Source organism: Megascapheus bottae, chromosome 14 (genome assembly GCF_031878675.1).
Source record: "Megascapheus bottae isolate mThoBot1 chromosome 14, mThoBot2.hap1, whole genome shotgun sequence".
In the NCBI taxonomy this organism is placed as follows: domain Eukaryota; kingdom Metazoa; phylum Chordata; class Mammalia; order Rodentia; family Geomyidae; genus Megascapheus; species Megascapheus bottae.
This window is the reverse complement of record NC_143522.1, coordinates 52,491,806-52,503,160: the sequence shown is the minus strand read 5'-3', so window position 1 is coordinate 52,503,160 and position 11,355 is coordinate 52,491,806. Positions and strand designations below refer to the sequence as shown.

General features: G+C 47.6%; 1 protein-coding gene across 1 annotated transcript; it reads left to right on the top strand.

Annotated features, from left to right (window-relative positions):
- Positions 1-1,749: 1,749 nt before the first annotated feature.
- On the top strand, positions 1,750-6,700 carry Psmb5 (proteasome 20S subunit beta 5). Its single transcript, XM_090345235.1, has 3 exons — positions 1,750-1,967; positions 3,337-3,643; positions 6,215-6,700. Exons 1-3 carry the CDS (start codon positions 1,770-1,772, stop codon positions 6,499-6,501), a joined length of 792 nt encoding a protein of 263 aa, XP_090201361.1. The 5' UTR covers positions 1,750-1,769; the 3' UTR covers positions 6,502-6,700.
- The last annotated feature ends 4,655 nt before the right edge of the window (positions 6,701-11,355 follow it).

The window sequence follows — 11,355 nt, the reverse complement described above, 5'->3', positions numbered from 1 at the left end:
GCACCCAGGCCAAGTTCAAGTTCAAGTCCCATGACCCACAAAAAGCCGGGCGTGGTGGCTCATGCCTGTAATCCTACCTACTCAGGAGGCTGAGATCTGAAGATCAAGGTTTAAAACTAGCCCCAGCACAAAAGGACCTGAGACTCTTATCTCCAATAAACCTCTAGAAACTGGGAAGTGGCACTTGGCTCAAGGGTAGGGCAGTAGCCTTGAGCTGAAGAGCCAAGGGACAATGCCCAGGCCCAGGGTTAGGGCAGGAGCCTTGAGCTGAAGAGCTCAGGGACAATGCCCAGATGAGTTCAAGCCCCATGACCCACTAAAAAAAAACAACAACAAAAAAACCCCCAAAAAAACCTAAACTACCAATCATTGGGTTATATAACTGTAGTTTCAGAATACATACTTTTAATCCCAGCATTGGGGAAGCTGAGGTAGGAGCATCAAAATTCAAGTTCCAGGCCAGCCTGAGCCACACAGAAGGAAACTCTAACTAACATCCTCCCACCTCCATCAAAAAATAAACAAACAAAACCCTCCCGGTAAGAGATAAATGCACATTTGAACATTTCTAGTCAGGTAAAATGTGGTTATTAGTGGAAAGTGGAAGAACCTCTGAAGAAATGGGAAACAAAGACCAATTGCAAAATAATACGTGTCCAACAAGCAGAGGTATTTTGCATTTTCCACATCATTTAAGTGTGAGACATTGATAAAGATCTACCTCCTTACAGTCTGGTGGTTGGGTTTGAAAAGGGTTGCCAAATTTCAGCATTAAAAATACAGCAGATGCACAGTCTGCTAAGGGAGAGGAGGGGCCAAGTTGGGCATCAGAGGAAAGTGGAATTTAGATGTTGATAGATGTTGCTGCTGGAATCCAACAAGGAAGGCCAGACACCGACTTCACAGAACCACAGAGCGGGAGGCAATATTTCATACATATGCCCACTTGCTGACTTGTTGTAGTTCCCTCAAGAAGAGTGAAGGTGGGAGGAGAAGAGGTGATGAAATACGACCCACTCCTGACAGAGAGGCCTCCTCTGAAGCGGGGGCATCTCTTTATGGAGCTGCAGGCCTCCCCCGGGCTGGGAGGTGGTGCATTTGTATGGACTCCATCCTTCGGTCGGGGAACCGCACTAAAGAGCGGACATACAGACACTACTGGATCCTAAAAGTCTGGTCACCGTTCGGGAATGATGGTGGTAGGGCGACGAGTGCGGCCAAACCAATGAGTCCCCAATGGCTCGGTGTGCCTATCGCGGGGAAACCATCTCCAGTTCTTTCTTGTGTCAGGGACTCCCTTACACAAAAGGCTCAGCGCGAAGCTGGGCTGCAGAGGGAACTCCGGCGGGACCCCAGGGGACCCCAGGGGACCCCGGCGGGGACCTGGAACCACAAGAGGCCACACCAGTTTTCAACCAGTCACGCCCTCTTCAAAGATGGCCCCCCTCGCCTCGCTCCACACGGACGCTTCCAATCGCTCCTTCCGCTGATCTGATCCGGTACGGCTTTCAAAACCAGACAGAAAAACGTCTGATCACAGCCTTTTACCCTTTAAACGTACCGGAGCCATCCCACCCCGCCCAGCACCCCGACCTCGGGGAAAACGGTCTCCTCCGTCAGGCTCGTGTTCCGGGAGGCGTGGCTGCCAGGAGTAAAGATGGCGGGCGGCGGCATAGATTTAATAGGAAGTGAAGCTGTGGCGGGGAGGCGTTGCCCGGCAGGTCTTCGCGAGGCATTCTGGGAGTCCGTTCCGCCTGCCCTCTTTAGACATGGCGCTGGCCAGCGTGTTGGAGAGGCCGCTGCCGGTGAACCGGCAAGGGTTTTTTGGACTCGGAGGTCGTGCGGATCTGGTGGACTTGGGTCCGGGGTGTGCCGGCGATGGGCTGAGCCTGGCTGCCCCTGGCTGGGGGGTCCCGGAGGAGCCGCGAATCGAAATGCTTCATGGAACCACCACGCTAGCCTTCAAGGTGCGGATCGCCTCGTCCCCAACCCCCTCCCCCCGACCGAGCCGCAAGCGCCCGGCCCGGCTCGGCCTCCCCGGCGGCAGGGCGCGCGCCCTGGCCGCGCCCCCCCCCGAGCGCAGGCGGCGAGGCCCGCTCCTCTGGCCCCGGCCCCCCGGCTTCGCTGACTCACTGGCCCGCGCGGCCTTCGCTCCGACCCGGGAAGGTGGGGGTGGGCTGCGCTGCCGAGTCTCGGGCTAGAGCCAGAAGCTGGGTCAAGTCCGAGGACCGTGGTAGTAAGAGCTAGACAGTGGGATTCCCGGGCCCAACTCTAGGCAAACTAGCAGCGAAGTCGGGCGCCGGGGTGGAGTCCTCTCACCGTAACTACTCTGGAAGCCGAGATCCGAGAATCAGGATTTGAAGCCAGCCCAAGCAGAAGAGAATGTGAGACGCTTACCTTCAACTAACCACTAGAAAACCGGGTTAGTGGTGCTGTGGCTAAAGTGCTAGAGTGCTAGCCTTGAGCTGAAGAACTCAGGGACAGTGCCCAGACCCAGAGTTCAAGCTCCATGACCGACAACAAAAGCAAAAAAGAATGAGCAGTGAAAGATTTGCGGGGTTTGCATTACCGCAAAAGAAACATCATGGGGGGACCAGGAGTTTGGCCTAGTGGTAGAGTGCTTGCTTAGCATGCATGAAGACCCGGGTTCGATTCCTCGGTACCACATACATAGAAAAAAGCTGGAAGTGGTGCTGAGGCTCAAGTGGTAGAGCTCTAGCCTTGAGAAAATCCAAGGACAGTGCTCAGGCCCTGAGCTCAAGCCCAGGACTGGCAAAATAATAATAATAATAATAATAAATAAAAATAAAAAAGAAGAAGAAAGACAAAAGAAACATCACGGGAGCTGGGCACTAGTGGCTTACATCTGTAGTCCTAGCTACCTAGGATTGAGATCTGAAGGCAAGGTTCAAAGCCAGCCCAGGCAGAAAAGCCCATGAGACACTTATCTCCAAAAGTGGATGTGGCTCAAGTGGTAGAGCACCTGTCATGAGTGAAAAAGCATCTAGGCCCCAAGTTCAAGACCCAGTATTGCCACCAGAAAAAAAAAAAGGGAAAAAAGCAGTTGGCCACTGTTGATTCACACGTGTAATCCTAGCAAATCAAGAGGATGAGATCATCAGTTTGAGGCCAACCCAGGCAGAAAAGTTCCATGAGATTCTTACCTCCAATGGCCTGAAGTAGAACTATAAATCAAGTGGTGGAGCTATCCTTGAGCAAAAAAGCTCACGGACAGAGCCCAGCTCTATAATGGCACTAAAAAGAGAGATACAGATATATTGGGAATGTTGTTGTGGTCTAATGGGCCTGTTTTGTGTTTTTCTCTCATCTTGGCAGTTTCTCCATGGAGTCATCGTTGCAGCTGACTCCCGGGCCACAGCTGGAGCCTATATTGCTTCCCAGACAGTGAAGAAAGTGATAGAGATCAACCCCTACCTTCTGGGCACCATGGCTGGAGGTGCAGCAGATTGCAGCTTCTGGGAGCGGCTGTTGGCTCGGCAGTGTCGAATCTATGAGCTTCGGAATAAGGAACGTATCTCCGTAGCAGCGGCATCCAAGCTTCTTGCCAACATGGTTTACCAGTACAAAGGCATGGGGCTGTCCATGGGAACCATGATCTGTGGCTGGGACAAGAGAGGCCCGGGTGAGTTGTCCCAAGTCTGTCACCTGGAAGGATAGGACAAAGTAAAAGGGCTTTGACTTAATGTGCTTTTAGCCTGTCCTTCTTGTCCAAGGAAGGCATTGATTGCAGGGTGAGAAAGGACATTGAGTTAGACCTGCTGTGTTTTTTTATTGGTTTAGTCAGCCGGCCAGGTTACTTACTTTCTCAACCTGTTTCTTCATCTGTTACATTGAGTGGTGAGCTATAATGTTGCTTGAGTATGATTATATATATGTAAGCCAAGTACTAGTGGCTCACACCTATGATCCTGGCTATTCTGAAGGCTAAGACCTGGAGGATTGAGTTTTGACACTATTCAAGGTTCAGTATACTCCATGTCCAAAATGTCCAGCAAAAAGTAGAGTTGGGGGGCCAGGAGTTTGGCTTAGTAGTAGAGTGCTTGCCTAGCATGCACGAAGACCCAGGTTCGATTCCTCGGTACCCCACATACATAGCAAAAAGCTGGAAGTGGTGCTGAGGCTCAAGTGGTAGAGTGCTGGCCGTCCAGGGACAGTGCTCAAGCCCTGAGCCCAAGCCCAGGACTGGCAAAAAAAAAAAAAAAGTAGGGTTGGAAGCCAGTGGCTCCCTTTGTAGAGCAGGGAAGGTGGCTTAGTGGTAGAATGCTTGCCTAGCATGCCTGGGTTTGATTCTTCAGTACCACATGAACAAAAAAAGCCAGAAGTTCGGGGCTGGGAGTTTGGCTTAGTGGTAGAGTGCTTCCCTAGCATGCACGAAGACCCTGGTTGGATTCCTCTGTACCACATACATAGAAAAAAGCCAAAAGTGGTGCTGAGGCTCAAGTGGTAGAGTGCTAGCCTTGAGAAAGTCCAAGGACAGTGCTCAGGCCCTGAGCTCAAGCCCAGGACTGGCAAAAAAAAAAAAAGCCAGAAGTTACACTGTGGCTCAAGTGGTAGAGTGCTAGCCTTGAGTAAGAGAAACTCAGGGACAGTGCCTAGGCCCTGAGTTTAAACCCAGGACTGGCATGCATAAATGAATTAAATAAAATCCCTCTCTGAAAACCACTTAAAGATAATATAAATAATAAAATCCCCAAATAAAAAGGAATAACCAAATGTAAAGCAACTAATATGAAACATTGTACATATTTTTCTACTCCATAAAATGAGAAGACCTAGAAATTATATTTGAGAATTAAATTGGCTAAGAGAAAAACTCAAGGAGATGCTGATAGAAAAGTCATGTTGGGGCCAGGAGTTTGGCCTAGCTTAGCATGCATGAACACCTAGGTTCAATTCCTCAGTACCACATATACAGAAAAAAAGGCTGGAAATGGTGCTGTGGCTCAAGTGGTACGGCTCTAACCTTGAGAAAGCCCAAGGGCAGTGCTGAGGCCCTGAGTTCAAGGCCCAGGACTAGCCAAAAAAAAAAAGAAGAAGAAGAAAGTCGTTTGAGGGCTGGGAATTCAGCTTAGTGGTAGAGTATTTGCCAGCATGCCTGAAGCTGTGGTAGTGGTGCTGTGGCTCAAGTGGTAGAGCTAAAGTCTTGAGAAAGCCCAAGGACTGGCCAAAAAAAGGAAAAAAAAAAAAGAATATATTGTGTTTATCCCTGGATATTCAAACCATTGTTACTTTAGCATATAGTATTAGCTTTATTTCAGTTGTTCGATGGTCACATACTGGACAGTGCAGGTCTTTACTACATTACTAAGAACGTTAGGTTTTGTTCTGCTCTATGATATCTATCGTCTCCAGCTAACCTGAACTTGGAGAAGTAGGATTATATCTTGTTTTCTCCCTTAGTGCCTAGAATATTTTTTTAAATTTTATTGTTGGGGTGATGTATGGAAGGGTTACAGATACATTCATCAGGTAGTGGGTACATTTACTTCTTGAGCATTGTTACCACTTCCCATGTTTTTCTCCCACAGTGCCTAAAATCTTATGCTTGAAACTTATGTCTTTTGCTTTTGGTGGGCTAAGAACACAGGCAGGGTAATTATTAGAATGTGAGGGGAGACAGGTGGCATGTTGTAGCCTCTTTGTTGTTGTTAGCTTAAACTTAGGGCCTGGGCACTGTCCCTGTGCTTTTGTGTTCAAGGCTCTACCACTTTGAGGCACAGCCCCACCTCTGGTTTTCTGGTGGTTAATTGGAGATAAGAGTTTCATGAGGGACCGGGAGTTTGGCCTAGTGGTTAAAGTGCTTGCCTAGCATGCATGAAGACCCGGGTTCGATTCCTCGGTACCACATACATAGAAAAAAGCTGGAAGTGGTGCTGAGGCTCAAGTGGTAGAGCTCTAGCCTTGAGAAAGTCCAAGGACAGTGCTCAGGCCCTAAGCTCAAGCCCAGGACTGGCAAAAAAAAAAAAAAGTTTCATGAATTTTCCTGCCTGGAATGGCCTCAAACTGCAGTTTCCTCTTGAGTAGCTAGGATTACAGGTGTGAGTCAGTAGCTCCTGATTCTAATAATTTTTTAGAAGTCAAGCTTTTTGAGTGTTTATTGATTTCTTCTGGATTTCAAAAGGGATAGAAAATTTCCCTAAAAGATTCGTAGTGTCAAATACATGGTGATTTTTTTTTTTCTCCTGCTTTTCAGGCCTCTACTATGTGGACAGTGAAGGGAACAGGATCTCTGGATCCACCTTTTCTGTAGGTTCTGGCTCTGTGTATGCCTACGGGGTCATGGATCGAGGCTACTCCTATGATTTGGAAGTGGCAGCGGCCTATGATCTGGCCCGCCGAGCCATCTACCAAGCCACCTACAGAGACGCCTACTCCGGAGGCTCAGTCAACCTCTACCACGTGCGTGAAGATGGCTGGATCCGAGTCTCCAGTGACAATGTAGCCGATTTACATGAAAAGTATAGTCAATCTAGCCCCTGAATGATGGATTTCTTGGGGTGACTGTAATTAGTAATATTTCAACACCCCTAGAATGGAGGAGTCCACAGTTGTATCTGTACCTTTTTATAAAGCCCCTGAAACATTGAGCGCTGTGTGTCACCCATTACAGTTGAGCTGCTACAGAAGCTGCTGTTTGTTTACTTTCTTGGATGTTACCATTACAGCACTCAGTACTCGACCTCAGCCTGTCTTGTCTTTTGTCCAGACTGTCCCTCCTCTAAGCACTTTGCAGTCAAATAAGCCAGGACAGTGGGAGGGAAGGGACTGTAATTATAGGAAACGGTAGTGGGAAGACATTGTCTAGTGAATACATTAATGTCCCCACTCATGAAGCTAATAACAAAGGAGAAGGAGAGAGAGGCAGGGAAGAGGGAGAGACTTCCCAATTCGGTTTGCAAAAAGATGAAAAGTTGATGAGGTGGAAAGATGCACAAGGCTGTACCAGAAAGGCTGCAGGGGAAAAGCTCTTGGCCTGCTGTGGGGGAGGGGAAGCTGACAATATTTTCAGCAGGAGGGGAGGGGAGCAGGAATTTTGTGGGGTTTTTTGAGATGAGGTCCTCTATAGATAGAGTGTTAAGCCCGATGGGAAGGAAAGGCATTAGACCTCAAGAAAGAACAGAAAAGTAAAATGTGAAAGCCTGGTGACCACATTGGAGATTCTTTTCCTTTTGGTCTTCTAGCATGGCAAAAGGAGATGTGGTCTTGTAGCCTGGGCAAGAAGCAGCCCTGAATTTTAGCACTGGAGTATGGTGGGAAGAGGCTCTACTAAGCATTGAGGGATGGCCCATTTGTCACTCCCAGAACTTGGCAGGGCTCCCAAGCTGTCGTGGTGGCAGGTGGCAGACTCTTCTGTTAGAAGACAGGATACAGGGTGCTGGCAAGAGAAATCTGAAAATGGGGGAGAACCTAAGACCACTTTGTATGTAGTTGACCAGAGGGAAGAGAGTGGTGGTTGAGAGGACAACCCAGTGTCATTTTTTTCAGACAGGTTAGGAGGAGTCATTCACACAACTAGATAGAGGAAGGCTTCATCTCACCTAAGCTGCAGCCTGCTGGCTTCCTTGTTCTTCAGCTGATGCAGTTTTTGTATTGATTGATGAGGGCTGTCTACCAGGAACTGATCGAGGCTTGTTAATTACGTTTGTCAAATGCAGGGAAATTGGGAATTAGTGAGATTGGAGAACGGAGTTTGGAAAACAAATGACTTGTGCCTTAGGAGATTCATTTTGCTGACAAGTATCTCAGGAGCCCCAGGAGTCCACTAGCATGTACCCAAGTACAGTGAAAACAGGCAGGAGCCATGCCTCAGCTTCCTCCTGTATGGATCATCCACATATGGTTATACATATGTGATGCTTGAGACGTTACAGCATCTTCTCACAGGATAGGACATGGTATATGTATCTTTAAAAATCAGGCCTTGTAGCCAGGTGCAGTGGCTCATGCCTGTAATCCTAGCTACTCAGGAGGCTGAGTTCTTAGGATCACGGTTCAAAGCCCCAGGTACTAAAGTCCATGAGATTCATCTCCAGTTAACCACCAAAAAACAAGAAGTGACACTGTCTTACGCTGTTGGGCTGTATCCTTGAGTTGAATTGCTCAGGGACAATGCCCAGGCCCAGAGTGCAAGTCCCATGACCAACCAAAAAAAAAAAGAAAGAAATTAGGCCTTGTATTTTCTTTGAAATAGTCGTGCTGTCACCCAGGCTAAGATGTGCAGAGGGGCTGCTGTTTCATAAATCAGTAATGAGTTTTTTGTTGTTGTTTTTTTGTTTTTTTTTACAGTATCTGCTCTCCTTTACATTCTCCTTCCCATCCCTCAGCTTTTGTTGTTATTGGTTATGGAGCTTGAACAGGGCCATGACACTGTCACTAAGCTCTTTTTGCTCAAGGCTAGTGCTCTACCACTTTGAGCCACAGAGCCACTTTTAATTTTTTGGTGGTTAATTGGAGATGAGTTTCAAGAACTTTCCTGCCTGGACTGGCTTCAAATCCCAGTCCTCAGATCTCAGCCTTCCGAGTAACTAGGATTACAGGCATGAGCCACTGGTACCTGGCTTGTGTAAACACTTTTTTTTCTCCCAGTCCTGGGGCTGAAACTCAGGGCCTGGGCTCTGTCCCTCAGCTTCTTTTGTTCAAGGCTAGCACTCTACCACTTCTAGCTTTTTCTGTGTGCGTGGTACTGAGGAATCGAACCCAGGGCTTCAAGCATGCTAGGCAAGCACTCGTATCGGTAAGCAACATTCTGAGGAGTGCCCCCTCCCCCTTTTAAAATGAAATTGCAACACCTGCAAGAAATCAAACCAGGCTGGAGAAGAGTTTAGGGGTCAGAGAATCAGCCATTGAGCTTCCTGCTTCAACCACTCTCCTCAACACTTTTGGTTCTCCCTTCCCCCTTCGAATACACACATACTCTTTGGCTCTTCTTGGAACCTCAACAATGTTTGGAAACCATTGTCCTGGAAAATAACCTAGAGGATGAGTCGAAGGTTGAAATTCCCTTACATGATGCTAGCAAGCAGATTCTCTATAATCTCTCCCTAAATAGAAAATTGGGTCTGGAAAAGAAATGAGCTTCAAACAACATGTCAACTTCCCCTGATCCTGTCTTAGTTCCTTGCTTTGGACAGTAGTGTATTTAATGTAAACACTGGACCTCCAGTCAATTCAGGAAGAAGCATAACCTACCATCTTAAGTTCTCTGTCCTCCTGGGTTGAGATCCAAGACTCTAAAGAAAGAGATTGTTTCTTGGTAGGTATTCTGGAAAGAAAAAACAGAGATGAGCCTCACACCTGTAATCTTAGCTACTCAGAGGTCTGAGGATCATCGTTCGAAGCCAGCCCAGGCAGAAAAGTCCCCGGGAGACTCCTCTCTTCAATAAACTACTCAAGAAAAGCTGGAAATGGTGCTGTGGCTCAAGTGGTAGAGCACCAGCCTTAAACACAAAGATTCTCTGGGACCGCACCCAGGCCCTGAGTTCAAGTCCCAGGACCAACAAAAAACAGCTACGGAGAAACTGCTAGTGGTATCCTCCCTGTGCATTTGATTTCTTGCTGCTGGGTACTGCTAGGGAGTTGTGCAGCGGTGTCATCCGTCTGTGCTTGTGTGGGGATGGATAATGGATGCTGCTTGCGATGGGAAGATGCTGTAGAGTGGAGAGGACCAGTTCAGGGATTCCCTTCAGATTCATTTCCCAGTGCAGTTGTCTTGACAAAGGATGATGGAAAAGAAATTGCCTTAAACAGCTCAAAGATTCATTTCTCTCAGCAATTCCCAAGTGTCCAAGGGACAGACTCTTTAAGTGATATCTGACCATTTCTCTTCCCTCCATAGATAGCTAAATGGCACTAAAATATGGCTCATGGTAGATAAGAGGACTAATCAGGTTAAAAAACAGTGAGTACTCATAGAGGCCGGGAGCACTCTCTTGCTAGCAGGGAGCTCTGTGGGGAGGGAGGCAGAGAGATGTGCCTTACAGTGCCCCTACACTAGGCAATAGCAGGCTTGAGGAGCCACCAAGCACTGCAGGGTGAGCAGAGTCAAGAGGTAGGCATTGGGGAGGAGGAAGGGTAGTTGAAGGAGATCAGAAGACAGAAGGATAATAGGTACTGAGCGTTCCCTCTTTAGGCAAAAACCACAAAGTCAGTGTCTCTTGCCATTCTCAGCTGGCAAATGAGAAAACTGTCAAAGCCATTTGGGGAGGAGAAGGTCACATCCTTTGAGGGGAAATAAAACATCTGATTTATTCTGGCCCATGGATTCTGTGTGGGAAGGACTTAAGGGATGGAATTTAAAAAATAAGGTAGGTGGAAGAAATGGAGGGATCTCTGAGAGGACCATTTTCTTGAGCTAGGAGCAAACGCGGATTTGGGGGCCCATGAAGAAAACATGGCTATTTTGGTGAGTAACTAGGTTTCGTTATTTTCTCTTATTTTGTTCACTTTCTTAAAAGAACCTCTCCTGCCTGGGTTACAACCAATTAGGTGCTTTGAAACTGATTGACACTAGTGATCTAACAACATAATTAAGTGCTTTATGATCTAAAGGACGCATCCCTTTCAGCCAATCAGCGCTGCCATTTCTGTTTATTTTTTACTTGTTTTTGTAAATTCTAGTGTCCTCAGGAAGCCAGAATCATATTGGGAATGCTTTAATTACAGCAGGCAAGCGCAAACACAGCCATTACAGCTGCCCTGATCAGTGGCTGCTGCCTCTCCTGACCCAGGCGGCCCCTCACCTCCCTTTCCTTGTCAGCCAACTAATAGTCTGCATCCCTCTGTACTCCCCAGGCCTGGCCTCAAAGCCAAGTGCTGGTTTCCAGAGGCTATGCCCCACTGACTCGTTTCAACATTCCTAAAATGTCCCCTTCATAGTTGTTAATGGGTCAGGCAGAAGAAATTCTACCCACGTCAGCTTCTTGGGTTTATTTAACTCCCTTTCCCAGAAGCATTTGCCTTTGAGTGAGATGCCAAGCCTAACTTGGTACTTAACCCTTTATGGTCCAGATTAAGCTGTCCCTAGATGTGACTTCTTACAAAGGGAATAAGACACCACAGGTGCACCTCTTCTGATGACTCTCTACTTAGCCCTTAGGCAATTTTCACATTCTCTCTAACCTCGTGTGTGTGTGCATGTGTGTGCACATGTGCCAGTAATGGGGCTTAAACTTGGCCTGTGCCTAGTCCCTTAGTTTTTTCACTCAATGCTGGCACTCTACTACTTAAGCCACAGCTCCACTTCTGGCTTTTTGCTGATTTATTGGAGAAGAGTCTCATAAGACTTTCCTGCCTGAGCTGGCTTTGAACCTTAATCCTCAGATCCCAGTCTCCTAA